This window comes from Macaca nemestrina, chromosome 16, assembly GCF_043159975.1.
Source record: "Macaca nemestrina isolate mMacNem1 chromosome 16, mMacNem.hap1, whole genome shotgun sequence".
Classification (NCBI taxonomy): Eukaryota; Metazoa; Chordata; class Mammalia; order Primates; family Cercopithecidae; genus Macaca; species Macaca nemestrina.
The window spans coordinates 100270957-100292931 of NC_092140.1; the positions used below are offsets into that span (position 1 = coordinate 100270957).

Below are 21975 nucleotides of genomic sequence, written 5' to 3' on the forward strand. Positions count from 1 at the left end.
TTCTTTTTCTTTTATAAGATACTCGTTAATAATTGCTAATTAGGTTGACTATAATCCAAAGAGGGGGAAAAAAGTCCTGTAAGCTTGACACATGAAATAGCAAGTCTTCTCCTTGTTATTATAGTTACGAGAAAAGTTCACTTAAATTCTGTTCATTCCCACTAAAAATATACAATCTATGTCAACGTGCTGACAATCTGTCACCCTAAAGAAATTTCTTCAGCTGTCACTGAGTGCCATGGAAAAGAAATCGACCAAATATGCTAAACATGGGCACAGAAGGTCTTTGCATTTGTGAAGTACGATTTATTATTTACTATAATATTCATATTTAAAAGATTTAAAAGTTAATGTAATATATAGAAACATAAGCATTTTAAATATCTTCTTAAAACTTGAAAATAATGAGGGATAGGAAGCTCTGACAGCCTAGTGAAAAGCCTTGCCCCAGCACATTTGAACCATCTAACCTCTCAGGAATAAGAAAATTGAATGCAAGAAAATTCCCTGCTACTATTCACATATGCATATATAAAGTACAACTTTTCCAGGCTTCAGTTGTCTTAAAGGAGACTAAGCTTTAGTTTTTTTCAACTGTTCCCTGGTTTATAAGGTATAGAATCAATATCTTGATCACAAGCCCTGTTTCTTGAATCAAAACTCAGTCATGGATGGATGGATTACTCTTGGGAGGCTAAGCTACCGAGATTACAAACAAGAGTCTGTCACTTGTGCATGAGCTGGACATCCTATAAATCCCATAAAAATGATTACAAAAAAGCATATGGGATTATGGGGGGGAGGGAGAGAGGGGGAGAGGGAAGGAGGGGGAGGGGGAGAGGGAAGGGGGGGAGGGGGAGAGGGAAGGGAGGGGGAGAGGGAAGGGGGAGGGGGAGGGAGGGGGAGAGGGAAGGGGGAGGGGAGGGAGGGGGAGAGGAAAGGGGGAGGGAGGGGGAGAGGGAAGGGGAGGGAGGGGGAGAGGGGAGGGGGAGAGGGGAGGGGGAGGGGGAGGGGGAAAGGGGAGGGGGAGAGGGGAGGGGAAGGGGGAGGAGGGGAGAGGGAAGGGGGAGGGAGGGGAGAGGGAAGGGGAGGGGGAGGGGGGAGAGGGAAGGGGAGGGGGAGGGGGGAGAGAGAAGGGAGGGGGAGGGGGGAGAGGGAAGGGGAGGGGGAGGGGGGAGAGGGAAGGGGAGGGGGAGGGGGGAGAGGGAAGGGGGAGGGGGAGAGGGGAGGGGGAGGGGGGGAGGAGGGGAGGGGAGGAGGGGGGGAGGGGAGAGGGGAGGGGGAGGGGGAGGGGAGAGGGGAGGGGGAGGGGAGAGAGGGAAGGGGAGGGGGAGGGGGGAGGGGGAGGGGGAGGAGGGGAGGAGGGGGGAGGGGGAGGAGGGAGAGGGAATGTGTTGGGGCAGAATTTCAAAATCAGTAAAAGACCTTTCTGATAGATGTTATCCTTGTCCCGATTCAATTACCAAGAAGTAATTACTGTAAAATATATACATATATTTATATATGTATATATTTATATATATAGATGGTTATTTCTTTTTAGATATAATTTGCATACAGTAAAATTCATCGTTTTTCATGTACAGTTGTGAGTTTTGATAACTGCACACCCTTGTGTAATCACCATAATCAAGACACCGAATATTTCTGTCACTCCCCCAAACCCTGTGTGCTCTTTCGTAGTCACCCTTTTCCTCCACCCAAACACCCTGGAAACCACAGATCTGATTTTGGTCCCCACAGTTTTTGTCTTTTTCAGAATGTCAAATAAGTGGAATCATGCATTTATACAAAATCATACGAAAGGGTGTCATTTTTTTGAGTCTGGGTTCTTTCATTTAGCACAATGCATTTGCACAGCAAAGCCCTGTATCCTGTGCATTGCGCCTTTTTGTTGCTGAGTAATATTCCACTGCATGGATATACTGCACAGTTATCCACTTCTCAGTCAAGGAACATATAGGTTGTTTCCAGTATTTGGCAAGTAGAAATAAAGCCACCGTAAGGCTTTACCAAGGCGGCTGCACCATTCTGAATTCCCACCTCTCCTTTCGTCAAGATGGAAAACATGCTGCTCGTGGCTATCAGGCCAGCGCTAAACTCACAAACTCCTTGAGAGCCTGTCCTCCTTCTGTCTTCTCCCCGTCTCAAAAACCAACCAACCAAGTACAAAATAGATACAAACGTTTGAAAGAGGTAGGGATGACGTATCGATGATGATTACCTCCTTCCCCCCCATGTCCGTGCTCTTCAAAATGGCTTAAACCATTCTTCAGGGCCTTCTGGCCACGTGCAACAGGATGAACAGGGCACAGGTCTTCAGATGACAATCTTAGCTAAAGAACTGGGGTGTGGAATTGTTTTTAAAAGTAAAAGATTCAAACTGTGGTCACTTGAGTACACTCATGACATCAGAAAAATCCTGCATTCCAACATAAGCTCATACTGGTGGCCTTCATCGCGACATATTAGATAGCAGAGGATTTTTCACAGCATTGCCTCATTAATGGCTAACACCAAAGGTCTTTGCTATTACCAACAACATTTTTTCCAGTAAAGATAAAAAGAACACTAAGTCTCTGAGAAAGCCTGGTAGTACATATAGTATTTGTATGTATTTGTGTCCATACAATCATATACATGTATGTGCGTACATATGTACTTCTACATACATGTGTGTATAATACACACACTCACACAATATAAATATAAAATACAGACAACCCATGGCATTACACATAGCGCGCAGGAGAATTCTGCCTAATCTAGATAAATAAATTTTTCATCTCTGTGCTTGCTACCGTGTCATGTAGAAATGGCTGGGTAGGTTTTCATAAAATATTCGGGATGATCCGACTTAATATAAAGTTTGTGCAGTACTCTTGGAATTGACTCTGAAAACCTCTAGGGAATAACTCAGAGAATCAGGCATTCTCCAGAGCCATTAAAACAGGTACGTGAGAAAGTCTCTGTATTGATGGTCACTTGGTCACTTATGTAGGCAACGAGGACAGTTTCAAATATTAACTCAAAATTGAATAGGGCAGATGTTGGAACAGCAAGCACTGCTGTGAGAATCCCTTTGTTTCTCCGAACTTTTTACAGTCAGTGTGGGAAAATCACTTTGTTTCTCCTTTTCTACAGCCTATACACGAAGTCTCCATTCTAGATCTTGGGCTTTCTACCACCCTAAATCAGTTATTACTGAACTCTAGTTAGAATGGTGCTATTTGGGTATACAGAGAGAAAAATGAAGAGACAGGCATGATCAGTGGCTCTGTGCTCAGACATTGTTACAGAAGTCGTACACTTAAATGAAATCTGATTTCAAAAGTTTTAGACAACTAAGTCTCTACTGGCAAAAGAAAGAACAGAAAGAAAAAAATGAGACCAACACAAACCAAAATGGCAAGAAAATTTAGCAGGGAAAAACCTAATTGGTAAAGTCAACTACATAAGAATGAAAATCTCTTTGAGAGTTTCAGCCAAAATAGAAGTTCTATTAAGGTAGAAATGTGTTTAAATCATTCAATTAAAATTACTGTTGTTGTTTTTTGTTTTTTTTTGTTTTGTTTTGTTTTGTTTTTTTTTGAGACAGAGTCTCGCTCTGTCCCCCGGGCTGGAGTGCAGTGGCCGGATCTCAGCTCACTGCAAGCTCCGCCTCCCGGGTTCACGCCATTCTCCTGCCTCAGCCTCCCGAGTAGCTGGGACTACAGGCGCCCACCACCACGCCCGGCTAATTTTTTGTATTTTTTAGTAGAGACGGGGTTTCACCGTGTTAACCAGGATGGTCTCGATCTCCTGACCTCGTGATCCGCCCGTCTCGGCCTCCCAAAGTGCTGGGATTACAGGCTTGAGCCACCGCGCCCGGCCTGTTGTTGTTGTTATTATTACTATTTTTTTTTTTTTTTTTTTGAGACAGAGTCTCACTCTCAGCTCATTGCAGCCTCTGCCTCATGGGTTCAAGCAATTCTCCTGTCTCACCTCCCAAGTAGCTGGAGATTATAGGTGTGTGCCCCCATGTTCGGTTAATTTTTTGTATTTTTAGTATAGACAGGGTTTCTCCATGTTGGCCAGGCTGGTCTTGAACTCCTGACCTCAAGATCTGCCCACCTCAGTCTCCCAAAGTGCTGGTATGAGCCACTGCACCCAGCCAAAATTATTCTTTATTTTCTCAAAAAATAGGGTTAAACACAATATAATAGAAACGTAGGCCAGGTGTGGCTCACGCCTGTAATCCCAGCATTTTGGGAGGCCGAGGAGGGCAGATCATGAGGTTAGGAGTTTGAGACCAGCCTGACCAACATAGTGAAACCCCGTCTCTACTAAAAAACAAAAATTAGCTGGGTGAGCTGGCGTGCACCTGTAATCCCAGCCATTCAGGAGGCTGAGGCAGAAGAATCGCTTGAACCCAGGAGGCAGAGGTTTCAGTGAGCTGAGATCATGCCGTTGCACTCCAGCCTGGGTGACAGAGTGAGACTCCTTCTCAAAAAAAAAAAAAGAAAAGAAAAAAGAAAAAAAAGAAAGAAATGTATCTTCTAGTACTTGAAGGGTTTAGTTCTCTGCATGAAAATTATACCAGGAAAGATTTAAGTTAGATAAGAATATGCTACTTATGTAATCTTCTCTTATCTTTTAAAAAACCAAACAAAATCCCAAAACCAAAATGTCCAACAGGTTCTTACATGTGTGCCTCTACTGAAATGTAGGCAGGACTATTTACCCTTAGGGAAGTCACAACCAGTTTGGAAAAATAAAAGTAACATTCACCCCTTGCAAGCAATCAGTACTAAACTACGTGGGTGCTATCTCTGAATGCAAGAGGCCTTTAAGGAAGGGAAGCAAGTTGGCATTTGTGAGGTGAAGTGGGCTGGATTCCTATCACATCTGCCACAGTAACCGGTAGGGTGGGAGTGAGGCAACCGGGCTATGAAGCACAGCTCCAGCACAGGGCTGACCTCTCGAAGCTCACGTGGGCCCTGGAAGTTCTTCACATGGGCTCTGTTTCTGGACTTGCATTTTTTTATTCCAAGGAGATTTAAACATTTTATAGAGTTCCAAAGACTCCATTTTTAAACCATCAACCCCTAAAAACATTTTTTTAGTGCTGGATCTTCATAACGATCCTTTTAGGTAAGGCGGCTGCAAAACCATCATTTAAAAAAGCATAGATTGTCACATGGAAAGGGCAGTAAGAGTCTATTTTTATAAAGTTCATAGTGATGGTGTATCTTGTAGGGAATCCCTCCAGACTGCTAGTATTTCTCTGGCTTAATACCTACCTCCTCCCTGCCCTCTCACCCCCTCTCCACCTTTTGCTAATAAACTCCCAGCTTTATCAACCAGCAGCAACCAGCTGGCCTTTCAGAGAACATTCCTAGGCACGTGTTTAACTAGTTCTCCAGCCTTCTTCTGGCTGAAATAGAAAACCGCAGCATAATGCATTTCTTCTCTGTTGGGTACTAAGGGCTGGGCTAATTGCTGACATTTATCACAGAGCTGGAACAGACAGAGAACATGGATGGGAAAGGCAGGTGCTGGGCTCTCCTTGGCACATTCCCTGACCCTCTCCTCCTGCCCCTTCACCTGATTAGCTGCTACTCATCCTTCAGGTCTTAACTCATTTCATCCTGGGATCCTGAGGCCCTACCCCACCACCAAGCCTGTAAAGCACCACTTCTAACAGTTTTCATTGCAAGCTGTCTTCCTCGAAGCCAGCCCCACCATGCCATATTAAAATTGTGGGAATTCTTATTCGCAATCTCTATTTGATTCCAAGAGGAGGGACTGTCTTGTTCCTCTTGTCCCCATGACCCAAGAGTGCTTGACTTGGAGAATGAGGATGCATGAGGCAAGGAAAGCAGAATTCAGAATGTTTACATTTCTAGTGAATTCCCATTTTTCAATTGTCCAATGGGAAATTTCTCTAAGTGCTTTTCCCACCAACATATTCCAATTGCAGTTATGACTCAATAATAATCAGCACAAGATAGGGACCACCCAGGTAATCACACACTGTAAGCCCAGACGCTCTTGGGATGGGGTTGGCACCAGGCCTGTGCATGCAGAGGTCTCTGTGCTCACAGGCATCAGAGCACTGACGCTGTACAGCTGGGCTCTCTGTCTCCACAGATTCAACCAACCACAGGGAAAAAAAAAAATTCAGGAAAGAAAAACAGTAAAAATATCAATACAACAACAAAAAATAGTACATATTTAAAAACTGGGCCAGGCGAGATGGCTTACACCTGTAATCCCAGCCCTTTGGGAGGCCAAGAAGGGTGGATCACCTGAGGTCAGGAGTTTGAGACCAGCCTGGCCAACATGGTGAAACCCCATCTCTCCTAAAAATACAAAAAATTAGCCAGGTGTGGTGGCATGTGCCTGTAGTCCCAGCTACTCGGGAGGCCGAGGCAAGAGAATTACTTGAACCCCAGAGGCGGAGGTTGCAGAGAGTCGAGATCTCGCCATCGCACTCCAGCCTGGGCAACGAGAGAGAAACTCTGTCTCAAAAAAACAAAACAAAACAAAACTGATACAGTGTAACAACTATTTACATAGCATTTACAATGCATTAGATATTTAAGTAATTTATAGATGATGTAAAGTACACAAGAGGATGTGCATGGATTATGTGCAAATACTATGCTATTTAATATAAAGGACTTGAGCATCCACAAATTTTGGCATCTGAAGGTGGGGAGGGTGTGTCCTGGAACCAGTACCCTGTGGATACCAAGAGATGACTGTACTCACCTCTTCCCCAACCCATATTAGATGGGGAACTCTGTGGGGCATGTCCCAGTACCCTAGTCTCAGCATTCTGCCGGCTTTAGAGTAGGTGCTCAATACTTATTAAAGCTTTTAATAGAAAACGGATGGTTCCACACTTGATGAAGCCACAGCTTTTACAGAAAGGTCCATATGTCAATGGTATTTTTTCAATTTGCCTTTTACTTATTAACATTTTAACACCGCACTCATAGCTGCCAATCTATTCCCTCAAACAAAAGCTGTAACAGGAAACATAAAGCTACCTCTGCCAAGGCAGACGTACAGAACAGATGAGGAAAACTTAGCTATTAGGATTTTATCTTTTACCATGTAATGAAATTTCTTGTGTCCCCCGAATGAAACACATTGTTTTGAGGTACAGGTAAAGTCATGCATTATATATCCAAGAGGGGAAAAGTTACCGGACGAAATTCTGATCGTGGTTTAAAACATCTACTCTCTGTTGATTCTAACATTTAAAATGAAATCCAGCCCAAAGCCAGTGACTTCTTTCATCATTTATAATGAAGCATGGGTTACTAACAGGACATAGATACCAAATTGTAATAGGGTTGACCAAGTGCATAGCATCTCCCTGCATTAACATATTTAATTAAGGCTCCCCAAACAAGAAGCTAATCACATAATAATGGAAAGAAGGGGCAACTTAAATATGATTTTTTTCTAACAATGTTGGAAGGTCGGGCAAAGGGATCACGCCTGTAATCCCAGCACTTCAGGAGGCCGAGGCAAGTGGATCATTTGAGGCCAGGAGTTTGAGACCAGCCTGGCCAACACAGTGAAACCTTGTCTCTACCAAAAACACAAAAATATTAGCTGAGTGTGGTGGTGCACTCCTGTAATCCCAGTTACTCAAGAGGCTGAGGTAGGAGAATCGCTTGAACACAGAAGGCGGAGGTTGCAGTGAACCAGCGCTGCGCTCCTGCACTCCAGCTTGGGTGACAGAGTGAGACTCCATCTCAAAAAACAAACAAAAAAAAGTTTGCAAAATAATGATTATTTTCAAACAATAATAAAAAATTGATGATAAAACAAAATCTCTCACAGGTCCAACAGAAAAAAAAAAAGCTGTAAAACAGCAAAAGGAAATATATGTTTGCAAAACAATTTTTAAAAAATCAAAGTATTCATCTACCGAAAACGTTTTGGATTAGAATGGCAATTTATAATGAACCATAATTCATTTCACTTTTTAAATTCGAAGACACGGAAAACAAAATGCCAGTAAAGGCTTTTCTCATATCCTGTAGTGCAGGGGTCCCCAACCCCTGGGCCACAGACTGGACTGGTGCTGGTCGGTGGCTGCTGGGAACCCGGCCATACAGCAGGAGGTGAGCAGAGGGCTAGCGGACATTACTGCCTAAGCTCTACCTCCTGTCAGATCAGTGGCAGCATTAGATTCTCATAGGAGCATGAGCCCTATTGTAAACCGCGCATGCAAGGGACCTAGTCTGCACGCTCCTTATGAGGATCTAATGATAAATGTATTGTGCTTGAATCATCCCAAAGACATCCCCTCTGTGGAAAAAACTGTCTTCCCTGAAACCAGTGTCTGGTGCCAGAAAGGTTGGGAACCTCTGCTGCAGTATAATAAAAGTTTGTTTGCTTGTTTTAGGCTTGTCAGATATTGACAAATGTTTAAATGGCTATCAACTAAATTCTGCGGTTCAGTTTCATTTGGTCCCCAAATTGCTGTGGTCTTAGAATCTCTATGTCTATTTCAGTGATAGTATTTCCAGACCTTCATGCTAAATATGCATCTCATTTCCTGGCCTTTATCCCATATCAGTTTAATCACCCCCAAGAAAACACTAAAATTTCTTATATGTGTTGCCAAAAATAAGTAGACTCCAAGCTGTACATAATATCCACTTTTTCACATCAATATACATATGTTATGGTTATTCTTTGTATTAGGAACCACCAACTAATCACCATTATGATTTCAGACTCATCTCTATTTCAAAAATAATTTGGCATATTTTCCTTATGTTATACCAAAGTTTACAAGAGATCCCTATGATAATTTTTTTTGAAATATAGGTTAAGTTCAAGTAATGCCCCTATTATTTTTCTATTTGAATTTTACGGTCACTAAAAATTTTATCTATTCCAAATAACTTTTTCCCAGGCGTTCAGAAAGTCCACGAACAAATGCATATGCCACCTAATACGTGCTTAAAATGCTGATGCTGCTGTGCTTTGAAACTGTACTCTATTAAGAAAACTCCAAATAACTAACTCATAGTTTGTTAAATAGTGTAGGAGTGCTAAAGAATTTACGCAACCCTTCTCCTTAAGAGATACCACACAGAGGTCAATCAGGACTTCAAAAATTTATAGGACCTTTCCTAACCTCTTTACCCCTAATCTTTACATTTAAGGCAAATTCCTCCCATTGTCAAAATCAAAGAGTTTTAAAAATCTGTCTTTACTTTCTGCTTATAAATTACGTGGAGAGATAGTTACATAATGGCATGATTTATGCCCCAGGCTTAAAACTACAAAATTACACGTAAGTTCTCTGCTTGCCATCTGCCCTACATGTTGATAGACAAATTTTCCTAAATCACATTTACTATGTAATTTGATTATTGCAAAAAGAGAAGGAAAAAAAGGAATCCCAGCTTCTAATGGCAATACAACTCCAAATGAGCCATTCAGATGCCCTTCCCTGGTCACTCACATATCCTTACCCAGCTCTATCTCCTTGCTTTTGCTAATTTCATCCCATTCCCACCCCCAGTGCAGACACAGGGAATACATTCCGCCCTCCTGCCCTGCCCACCCCAACCCCACTCCCAGGTGGCTGCCCTGCAAGGCTCTGAAGCTCTGAGCATTCTAGACAACGACAGGATTTTACCTTCTGAGAAATATGGTCCATCCGGCCACGACCATGAAATGCAGCATTTAATTAGTTTAATGCAGAACAAAACTACGTGTAAAATTTGTTTTCCAAATCTTCAATAAGCTCGCCAAAGCATACAGTCTGTCCTTATACATTTTTGTCTCTCTCAAGGCGATGAAAGCAGCCAAGTGTCTGTGACATTTTTCTCTTTTTTTTAGCATCTTAAAATGGTTGTAAAATATAGATAACAAAGTCTGCCGCCTTGGCCATTTTTAAGTGTATGGTCCCATGTGGACACTTGCACTGCAGTTCTAGCGCCCAGCCTGGTGCAACCATCACTGCCATCTGTCTTCAGAGCTCTCTGAGACATTCTTGTCACCGTCTATGGGAGACAGACAAAATCCCCAGTCTGTTTCTAACGATAAAAACCCAGTTTTAATTCATAGAAAGGAACACTTAAAAAGTGTGTATCTTGCTGTACATCAATCATACTTCAGTAACACTGATTACAAACAAAGTGAGGAGGATACAGTGGCAGAGAAGGCTGGTGACAGTTGGAACCCAGACAACAGAGGGGAAGGTGACGCGACTGAGATGGGCATTTCATGAGAAGGCACAGGGAGCCTGGGAAGGGGCTGCAGGGCGCAGCGGCATTCATCACTCTTTCATTGCCAGCATTTTCGAGCACCTCCATTCCAGACGTTGTGCCAGACACTGGAATTGATCAGATGTATGTTTCAGAAATCGTATCCTAACTGCAGCAGAGATGGTCAAGGAAGTGAAACTAGCGATTTTTGTAATCCACCAGGAAAACAGTACTAAATTAAGGCAGTCGCAGGGGGATGGACGTACAGATTGTAGTATTTTCAGTTTTACCTATGAATAGGGCTAACACGAAACCATGTATGGCATAATTTTGTTCCTATTTTTTAAATCACTCGAACCAATAGTTATTTTGGCTTGAATTTTATGTGGCACACTCAAGAAGCATTAAATAAGATTTGTTAACAACAAATCACTTGTTGTATAAGTAAAAATACATAAGCATGTGTTATGTTCAAGGCACTGTGGTAAAAATGGTCTAATTTGATCAATTTCATTTGGGTGGAATATTTATGGGCTAGTGAGAAAGCTGTTATTCCACAAGGCTTTTGGGGTTTGAAGCTGGAGAGAAGCGGAATGTTTATCAGTGCAGGGAATGACTGAATAGATTGCAGGAAATCCCTCTGTGAAATGGCATGCCCTGGGTCTATACATAGTAACTGGGAATGCTCTCCAGAATACGCTGTCAGGTGAAATGAGTTGCAGGAGGCTCTGCACAGCATGATGACATTTATCTAAAATCCTTGATTTGTTTGTATACATAAATATCTCCATACCTACAGAGAGAAAGGTCAGGACAGATAATATGGAAGGAGGCTCGGGGGTGAGAGTGGAGGGAACTTTCCGTTTGTGTTCCATATAGCAACGTGAATATATCCATGTGTTCCTTATACAGAAAAATCCACTTTTATAGATTAGTATGCCAACTGAGTAGACTGCATTACATCACAGGCTTACAGTTCTTCCCTACAATCTTTATTGGCAATTCAAGTCCTATATATAATGATCCTCATAATAATGGCTAAGGCCATAAAATGTGTGTGTGCATGCACACATGCGTAGGTTTCTTTTTTTAATTTGTCAAATTGCCTTTAGACTACATTTTTAAGTGATTAGTAGTTATGTATCTTATAGGGCATTTGAGATGACAACATATTGGCTATTGTAAAGAATCGCTCCTTGAGTTACAAGAAAGCCATTTAAGATAAATAAGTAATGTGTTTAATTTATTCTCACTTAAGTAATTAATTATAAGGGTTGCCTTTAGAACAAAAAAGTATTCTTTGCAAATAAGCAAATCAACTTACAATAATCTTTGATCTTACAGTTCACAACACACTAAAATGGCATGCAAGTAAGTAGTACTTTCCTATTTTTAAAACTATAGTTGAAGTGCATGTTGATGCCAAGGAAGTAATTTGGCAGTGGTAGGTAGGCTTTGCCTAAGTAAATGCTCCAACCACATGGGCTCGGTCAAGGACTTTTCTTTCTCAGTTTTCAAATTAATATCCCTGAGAAATACTAAACAGAAAATTGGGCATGGAGTGGTGGAGACTTTTACATTTTCTTTAACTTGATAAAGAATGTTTAAAAGGCTGTTTACAAAAGACCATTTAACAACTGCTGCTCAGCTACAATTGAAATATTAATTTGAGGCATGCATGTGGCACTTTCAGGGCCTCCTTCCAAATAGGATTTTTCAGGCAGACTAAAATTGCACTTTTCTCAGACTCAGCCCACTTGAAGTCAAAAAAAGGGGGAAAAAAAAACCCACCAGCAAGATAGTAGGTGTAAATGACTAAGAAGGGGACCTAGGGGACGATCTGAAAAGTGAAAGGGTTGGGAGCTCCATGCAGAATGTCTTGATAAGAAGTCCAGACTATCTGTAATGTGCTGATTGTGAAGAAAACCAGATTATTAAGAAACCGTGAAAGCCAGCAATTACAGGAGCACAAAATACTGGGAAGCCTGGGATAGCATGAAGAAACGGGGATTCCAGTACCCCTTTACACGATGGTCCATGACCCTACGATACCTCTTTGCACTATCGTCCATGACCCTAAGTGACGTTGAGGAGTGACTCCTACCACAGACGCAAAAAAATGTGGGAGCAGGAGGGGAACAAAGTACCAAAGGGGAATTTTAAGTACCAAAAGGGAATTGTAAAAATAAAGAGAAACCACTAAAGCTCTCACACCAACATCTACAAGTTCTTACCCAGAGTGAACTGAGTTGAATATTACAGCACAAGACCAGCAGGCAAATTATGAATAATTTTTTAAATTATTGATTTTAACCTCATTGCACCGAATAAAATGTCAATTATATCACCAAATCTCTCAAGCCTCTACTGTATATTTTCCTCCTAGGGAAATAACACTTAAGCAGACAGGACACCTCCCACAAAAGATTCAAATTAGGAAGAATGGGTCAGTTTCAGGACTTTAACCAGATCCCTTTTGATTGCTTGGAACATTCTTTAAGAATCAAGGCTGCTCGGTGGCTCAGGCCTGTAAACCCAGCACTTAAGGAGGCCGAGGTGGGTGAATCACGAGGTCAGGAGATTAAGACCATCCTGGGTAACACAGTGAAACCCTATCTCTACTAAAAATACAAAAAATTAGTCGGGCGTGGTGGCGGGCACCTGTAGTCCCAGCTACTCGGGAGGCTGAGGCAGGAGAATGGCATGAACCCGGGAGGCGGAGCTTGGAGTGAGCCGAGATCATGCCACTGCACTCCAGCCTGGGCAACAGAGCAAGACTCCGTCTCACAAAAAAAAAAAAAAAAAAAAAAAGAATCAGGTATGCTCCTTAGCCCACAAGGGGCTTTTGTGTGAACTAGAAGAGGCATCCTCTCTGCAAATGCACACATCATGGCGAATAGGCTGGCCCTTGTGCAACTTAGAAAAATGCATTGCTGTTTCCAGTTGGATTCTGGGCAACTGAAGAATGAAGCAGCACAGGTTATGTTTCTGCTTCATTTACTCTTTTCACCGGGTTGTCTTGGGCTGTGAACAACCTGAACAATTTGGGGAAATCACTCCTTAGTAGTTTAGTTACCAGATGTGTGACAAGAACTTACATGCTTGACCTGAATGACTGAGTAGGAAAGATTAGAAAACCCGGTAAAGAAGTTGTTAGTTACAGCTACCTTAGCAAGGCGCTTGTTATTACTAGTTATTTGAACTGAGTACTGTCAGAGCTTACATCAGAAAAAGTTGATTTCTTCCTTGGTTATTATTTTTAGTAAGAGTCAAGAAATCAGACATAAAATAACCCATAGTAGAATGAAGCATCAAAACACCATAAACAATTAACATTGCCTTCCTCCATAGACAAACATATTTGGAAATCGATTAGTCATGATGGCCTCAAAAGCCACCCCTTTATAGCAGGGCTGTAATCCCACTAATAGCAAACATAAAGTGACTTTTCCACTTCTTCCTGGGCCCACTCCTCTAGCAAGCACGTTTGTTTTACTGGTAACTGAATCAGCATCTTGGAAAATTGTCTGACAACAGAATGTGAACTCACTGCAATACTGTCAATGACCTCGCTGGTTTACTCCCCACCGTCCCCTCACTCCCACACCCTTCGCACATAAGTGCCAGTGCCCAAGTATCCTAGAAGCAGTGAATGGATGCTAGAAAACTTGCAGAGTCTGTGAGAAATAAGGCAGAAATCAGGCTCCCCCGTTCATTCCAGCAACACCTCAGTGTTAACCTGGCGAGGTGTAGGTCTCTGGTGCTAGGATCTGATCCCTCTGGAAGGGGTGTGAGTGTCGGCAAGATTCTACCCCAGCCAAGGACACAGAGGAAGAGGCATGGCAAAGAGGAACACAGGAGGAGAGCTAGGGAGGAAGGCACGTCTGGGTAGGGCAAAAAGGCTTCAGATGCCCACTTTGGTCATCCAGCATGAGGATCTAGACCAGGATGGTGAGCCCAGCTTCACGGGAGCTTACACGTGACCCAGGCTATAGAAAGTCACAGCAGCATCTTTTAATTTTACAAGAACAAAACCCTGCCTTGAAATGACTTTAAATACCTCAAGATATCCTCTGAAAAGACCTTTTCCTTCAAGGAAAAAAAAATACTCCTTCTTACCTCAATAATATACAGGACCACGTTCTTATAGAAGCAGTACAAGATGCACTTGGTCACCCGGTTGTAGCTCCAGGCTCCATGAACCAACAGAAGCTTCTCTAAGTAGGAAAACTGAAAAAGGAAAATTACAAAGTTCAGAAGAGCCCATCATTGAGGAATAAAAGTCACAAACAGAATGTTCTTACAAACAGAAGTCAGATAATCTAGGTAGAGGAAACAAGATTCTGCAGGAATCTCAGAAAACCATTCTCTGAAGACAGAGCTTTCAGGCCCAGTGAGAACAACTAAAATCCTCTCTTAAATCTACATAATTATCATTTTCCCGAAACATACTGCTGGACTTCTAATTGTTATGAAATTCTATTTAAACAAATGCTTTTTTGTAATTTAAGTTCCAGGATACATGTGCAGGATGTGCAGGTTTATTACATAGGTAAACATGTGCCATGTTGGTTTGCTGCAGTTATCAATCCATCACCTAGGTTTTAAGGTCCAGATGCATTAGCTATTTATTCTGATGCTCTCCCTCCCCATGCCTCCCCAACAGGCCCCAGTGCACGTTGTTCCCCTCCCTGTGTCCATGTGTTCTCATCGTTCAGCTCCCACTTATAAGTGAGGACATGTGGTGTTTGGTTTTCTGTTCCTATGTTAGTTTGCTGAGGATAATGGTTTCCAGCTCCATCCAAGTCTCTGCAAAGGACGTGATCTCGTTCCTTTTTATGGCTGCATAGTATTCCATGGTGTATGTGTACTGCATTTTCTTTATCCAGTCCAGCATTGATGTGCATTTGGGTGGGTTGATGTGCATTTGGGTGGGTTCCATGTCTTTGCTATTGTGAATAGTGTTTCAATAGGGATTAATTATTAAACAAAGTTGAACTACTAAACTGAAAGAAAAGTACAGTGAAAGTCAGACATCTAAGCAATCACAGATTTTTCAGTGACAAAAAGAACAAGGGACAGGGACACTCACACAATAGAGTCTTGTTTAAAGGAAAGGTACACACAGGTGCACACACACTACTTCCACTAACAACTGCGTAGGTTAAAAAGTTACACACACACATATAGATACACACGGATATACACACAAAGATACACAGAGACACATACAGGCACAGAAAAACAGACACATACAGGCAGACACACATACCTAGACAGAGACAGAGGCACACAGGACAGAGAAACACAGAGACACACAGACACACACACACAGATACTCACACAAATACACATGTACACACAGATATCCTAAGACACACACACACTTTGCCTCCACTTCTTGACCCATTTTGTCTTCTCTTTTTGCCTCCACCCAGTACAGAGCACCTCTGGCCAGAGTGCTATGCAGTCAGGAGCGGCTGGTGGGTCCCAAGCTGGGAGTGATGTGATGGCTGCTGTGGTTTGAGTTGGAGCCATAGATATTCCAGTAACATCCAGGAATCCTCATTGGGGGAGGGGGTCTCTGGACACCACTTGGATCGTATCTCCTCAGCCACCCCTTAGCCTGGCTTTGCCTTCTGTGTGCCGTTTCAAAAAGGTCCCAAAAAGTGTAAACCTTGTGCTGGAGGGAGGCAAACGAGTTTCTCTGGTCTGGTGCATGGTGTCCTGCTCTGGTATAAATGTGCCGTTAGGGGCAATCCTGTTTACATCATGCTTCTACACATTTGATATGCCTTACCCCGGATTTGAGTTCCTTCTTGGTTCCCTTGCAGGAAAACCTTAATGCCTCCTGTTCTAAGTCAGAGTGTCAGTAAGTCCACAAGCCTGAACCCTATTACACTACTAGGAGAGACAAGCAGGCTGTATTGAGGATGCCCCAGAACATTAGAAATTCTTTTGCAGTCATACACTTCTTACTAATTTCAGATGACTTCTGAGATTAAATGTAACTCTCGGCTGGGCGCAGTGGTTCACACCTGTAATCCCAGCACTTTGGGAGGCCAAGGTGGGCGGATCACCTGAGGCCAGGAGTTCAAGACCAGTCTGGCCAATATGATGAAAGCCCGTTTCTACTAAAAATCCAAAAAGTAGTCAGATGTGGTGGTGGGTGACTGTAATCCCAGCTACTCGGGAGGCTGAGGCAAGAGAAGCACTTGAACCCAGGAGGCGGACGCTGCAGTGAGCCGAGATCCCGCCACTGCACTCCAGCCTGGGCAACGAGAGTGAAATTCTTGGGGGAGAAAAAAAAAAACAGAAAAGAAAACAAATAAATAAATTAAATGTCACTCTCGATAGAAAAGAAATGACCAGACTGACAATACAATACTTAAACAAAATATTTTCAGGAGGAAACTGCATAATAATCCCCATTAGCACTAAAGAAAGGACCCCATCCTAGGCGGGGTCGCAGCTCAGCGTGTCCTTCCAGGAGGTGAGGAAGGCGCGGGGCTCACCACGCACTCGGAATCTAAATCACCGCTTCGAAGTGGCAGAAGTAGGAGTACATGGAAAAATAAAACTCCCCATAAAGGCTCATTAAGGATTCCACAGGGGAATGGGAAATCATAAAATAACAGGCTAAACAAATAAAAAGGAAGTTTGTATTTGACCGGGACCCCCTGATGTTAAACTTCAGTGGGCACAGAAACCATCTGCTTGAGTCGTCCGGAACGCCTCGACTTCAGCGCTACAGTGATTTGTTTTCAGGGGAAAAAAAAGGTATATTCTAAATCAAAATGCTGTCTTCATGGGGTCGTTCCGAAAACATTAGGAGGGCAGGGGGCAGGAATGATTCTCCCGAGGAGAAGGGAAAGCCGAGGGCTAGGGGAGCACCATGATGCAGGGACGGCAGCAAGGCTGCCCAGGACGAGGCAGCTGGAAAAGGACGGCGCTCAGTCTCGGGCGGCCCATGTGCATAAAAGCATGAGGCAGGCAGGGAAGAAATAAAACCAGAGCTTTGCCTGCTTCACAACTTTCCCAAGGTAAGTCTTTGAGGTACAATTTTTTTCCTTCTGAGCATAATAACCCTACAGGGTACTTCCTCCAAAGCGTAATAAAAAAAAATTCATCCACATTAAAATGAACAGATAAAGCCCAAGGTGATAAACAACCAGAGATGTTTATCATCTCAAGAGTGGCAAAGAAATTAATCAAGCTGTGGCTTTTCTGGCTTGGTGATGAAGGTAGGGGCAGCATGCTGGTTGGTGGAAAGGGTGTGAGGTTAGCAGGAACCTGCCCTGAAGTAACAGCACCCCTGCCTAATCGGCAATGGGACCATGGACAGGAGAAATGAGGATGCACAGACACATGCGGGCTGCGTCAGTTCCTTTGGCAGAGGTGACTATGATGCTGGAGGGGCAGGAAAACCCCCAGTGGCGTTTTAGAGCCTCGCTCCCAGCTCCACCCTTCTTTCACACTTTTAATTTGAAGAGAGCAATTGCTCTGGATAACACATCCTATTCGTATGCAGTTTCAATAAAGCAGGTCAGGGGATCTCCCTTCCCTAGACATTTTAAAGAAAAAGACAGACAAATATTTGCCTGGAACTCCTAGGAAACCTCTTAAGATCCCTTCCAGCCATATGATGTTATAACTCAAGTATTTAATAATGCTGGGGTGGATAACATCTATGGTTGCTGACAGACTACAGGAAGTGCGAGTCCCACAGGCCTCAAAGCATTTGACTCAGGAAAGTAAGCAGGCAGGTGTGTGGGGGGCCGGCCCCCAAGTTCACACTCAGGTCCGTTGCTTTCTGACCCCAAGACGCTCGCTTGCTTGGACCTAAAGTTAGTCACCTGATATGAAGGAACCCCAGTTCTCCCACCTATAAAGTCAGGATTCCTTCTCTTACCGACTTCAGAAATTATCTTGAGGATTTATTTGAAATCGGCCAAGGAAGAAGATTGATTGCATGCACTTTTCAGAGCCAGGAGGATTTTGTAATTCCTCCCTGCATCTGCAGAACTGCGAGCTGAGAAGAAACCTGAGAGGTGTTCTAACACACAGCCCCCACTTTGGGGAGGTGGAGCCCCAGAGCTGCAGAGGACTGGCCTGAAGCCCTGGGGCTATAGGAAGCTCGTTCACATTTTATATACAGCCCCTGATTTCAGCTGGAAGGGGTGGATAGCCATTTTTCCTTGTGTTCGTGTGACTGAGGTGAACACGTTCTTCAAACACCTCAACACCGCAGAAACACAAGGGGATTCCTGCTACCCAGCCGATGGGCAGGCATCTACTCATGATGTGTCGCAATCTGGAGACAGAGGGACATGCCCCAGGTTCACTGTGATGTCCAGGTTTTCTGGATGATCCAGCAGGCCCAATCATCTAGATATGTAACCACCCAAGGGGTTCACCTTGCCCCTTGCCTAGACACAGTCGATTCAACAAGACAGAGGAATTGCAATGAAGAATAATTCATGCAGAGCTGAATGTGAGGCAGACTGGAGCTTTATTGTTACTCAAATCAGTCTCCCTGAGCATTCAGGGAGCTTTTAAGGAAAACTTGGATGGGGGTAGCCAGTGAACCAGGAACGCTGATTGCTCAGGGAAGAAATCATCAGGAGTCCAAAGCTGTCTTCCTGTGCTCAGTCAGTTCCTGGGTGGTGGGAGCTACAAGATTAGATGAGCCAGTTTACGGATCTGGGTGGTGCCAGCTGATCCATCAAGTGCAGGGTCTGCAAAATGTCTCAAGCCCTGATCTTAGGAGCTGTTTAAGAGGGTCAGAATCTTGTAGCCTCCAACTGCATGACTCCTAAGCCATCATTTCAAATCTTGTGGTTAATGTCAGTCTAGTCCCCAGGCAAGGAGGAGGTCTGCTTTGGGAAAGGGCTGTTACCATCTTTGTTTAAACGATAAACTAAGTTTCTCTCAAAGTTAGTTCAGCTTATGCCCAGGAATGAACAAGGACAGCTTGGAGGTTAGAAGCAAGATGGAGTCGGTTAAGTTCAATCTCTTCCACGGTCTCCGTCATGATTTTGCAAAGGTGGTCTCAGATATGCACCCTACAGGTCAGGAAATCGGCTATCTTCCCTCACCTTTGGGCTATCACTGCGGAGTGGAGCTTTCCTTCATCCTCAGGCCAGCAGTGCAGTACAGCACATCAGGAGCCCTGGCATGCGAGGCTCAGGGCAGAGAGGAATGGACTGGACTTGGCCTAACTTCAGGAGGCTGTTTGCTACTGACCACGGGTCATTACGGCCCAAACCCAGCTCATGCTCGTGGCAATTCACCTCACAGGCATGGTCCTGGGCAGCACCCCTGTCACAACTACAGGGAAGACGACAGCTGTAAATCACTGCTCGCCCCTGATCTTAAGCACCTAACCAGGGGGTGTCCCAGCACCTTTGGCAGGGTTGAGACCAGAACGGGATTACAGAGAAAGGCTGTCACGAGCACAGCTGTGCTTCAGCAGGTGATGCAGTAGGAAAAGCAATGCAGCAGATGCAGAAGCTGAGGGTGAGAGGTTATTATTAGCAAGATCAGGGACCTGTCTGATAGGAGTAGCACCTTGCCTGGATCACAGAGCAGCCTGGCCAACCCCACAGCTGGCCAAAGAAAACCCACCAGCAGGACAGGGCCTCCAAACTGCACAAGATCACAACCACAGAGAAATCCGAATATCCCTGGGTTTTCATCTAGACAGCAACCTCAAGAGGAGCGGCAGAGGTTTGGGGCTGCACTGAAGCTTAAACGCCAGGTCCTCATGCCCAGCTACCATCTCTCAACAGGATGGGGCGGCTGGACGCCCAAACTGCTGACCTGTGCGATGGCGTAATCCGAGTTGTTGGTGGCCTGCATGCCTTCATTGCCACTGATTCCCACACCCACGTGGGCTGTCTGGATCATCCCGACATCGTTGGCGCCGTCTCCGATGGCGAGGGTGATGGCCTTCACCCGCTTCTTCACCACATCCACTATCTCAGACTTCTGCAGAGGAGACACTCTATGAGAAAAGAGAGGGAAATCAGAACTATGCACATCTTTCCAGAGGAAACAGCTGTAATCTACATTTCGCTGCATTAAAAGGACAGTTACTGGATGATCTCCAAATTCAATACATACATTTTATGCTCATGTGCAAAGAAGCTTTCAGAAAACAGGAGCTTGTGGCTTTCAAGTATTTGCCAACTTCTCAGATGAAATACACAACAGAAAACTAACTTAAAACACAGCCTATTTGTAATCACTCTGCTCAGTGGGAGGCATCTGCACAAACTCCTCAGGGGTACGTGTGCCCTGCTGAATGATAAAGGCAGTCAGGCTAGTTACAGGGGTCTTCGGAAATATCTTTCCAATAAATCAGAAAGCCAGCACAGACCTCCTTTTGCTTTATGGTACATCATATACAACCGAGGGCTGGCAAGGGAATTTTCTGTAAAATCTGCTTTTACAGAAGGGAAAGGAAATTGGCAGGGCATGAGAACGTGCAGAAAGAGGGCTGGGGTAAGAGGAAGGAAAAAAAGACTTCTCTACATCCACCCCAGAAAAGGAAGCTGTGTTTGAAGGGCAGCCAAGGCAGAGGATTTAGGATGTGAGTCAGGGAGCGGAAGTCTCCCCTCGCTGAGCCGTGCAAGCACAGCCCTCAAGGGGGCGAGAAGATCAGCCCCTGCCTAGGAGCGGTTCTTTCCACAAGGAATCCAAGATGGCGGCCAAGCTTTCCCAGGTCCTCAAGTTGTCTGGGAAGAGGAGCCAGTATAAATCTGTGGGGTCTAAAGCAGAGGGGTATTCATGATAGTGAAGTGCTTCTTCAGAGTGCAGACCAGAAAACACAGCAACATGAACCAAAGACTAGCATCTCAGGACTGAGTGACTGTACATTCTGCATTGATAAGCTGATGCTTGATTTGGGGAATTTACAGGTAAGCTCTTGGATCACTTAAACAGCCCCGCAGCCCCCCGCTGCCACACACACAGAATAAACACAAAGTAAAAGATTTTTCTGGATGTCCCCGAGGTCTACTGGCCACGCCCACATTGGACTTCATGCATCAGCTAAAATGGACACTCAAAGATTTGCCCAGTAAGAACTTCAACTGCTCCTAGATGGTCCCTACCCACAAAGATACCTGTTCCAAACAGAAAACTGAAGTGCTACCTGACATCTCATTCTACCAACTTGAGAAAGAAACGCATTTGGCGAGACAGCAAACTGAATGTAAAACCGTGTAAAAAGCCTTTGCTCAGTGACAAAGATAAGAGTTAGAAAGTTAGAAAAACATGATGAAAGGACTTTAGGAGCCGGGTTACACAACCTGATGTCCCTTTTAGCATTTTCACAAGGGTTTGCAATGGCAGCAGTTCGATGCCTCCTGGAGTAGGTGTGACCACTGCAAATTGTTTTTACTTTTTTGTTGTTACTAAGCATACTTAAGAGTACTAACTCTGTCATTTGGGGCTAAACAGGAAAAGTCTAACTTCTCTTACAAATATTTGGGAGGCTGAAATATAAAAATAGCTATCACATCCTTCCTCCCAAAGCTCTGTTGTTGCTTGCTACATATTCTCAGGTTCTTCAACCATTATTTAATAGGCATGCTTCAGAACTTAAAAAATAGCCTCCACGTATAATCTTTTAGGCAACTGAGAGCAGGATAGAACAGAATCACCATCTCCCTGGTAGCAGATGCCAGATTCACTTTAATGTGACCTAAAAGAAAGTTACTTGAGCTTTACCACTGATTAT

At 43.9% G+C, this 21975-nt stretch overlaps 1 protein-coding gene across 5 annotated transcripts in view; it reads right to left on the reverse strand.

Annotated features, from left to right (window-relative positions):
- Positions 1-21975, reverse strand: part of LOC105490228 (ATPase phospholipid transporting 8A2) — a 654028-nt gene that overhangs the window by 231278 nt on the left and 400775 nt on the right. For all 5 annotated transcript variants that reach the window (XM_011755645.2, XM_071081519.1, XM_011755646.3 and 2 more), the window contains 2 exons: positions 20052-20235; positions 14349-14459 (listed from right to left, as the gene is read on the reverse strand). In XM_011755645.2, the coding sequence (XP_011753947.2) occupies positions 14349-14459; positions 20052-20235 (295 nt within the window). The remainder of the gene's footprint in view (positions 1-14348; positions 14460-20051; positions 20236-21975) is intronic.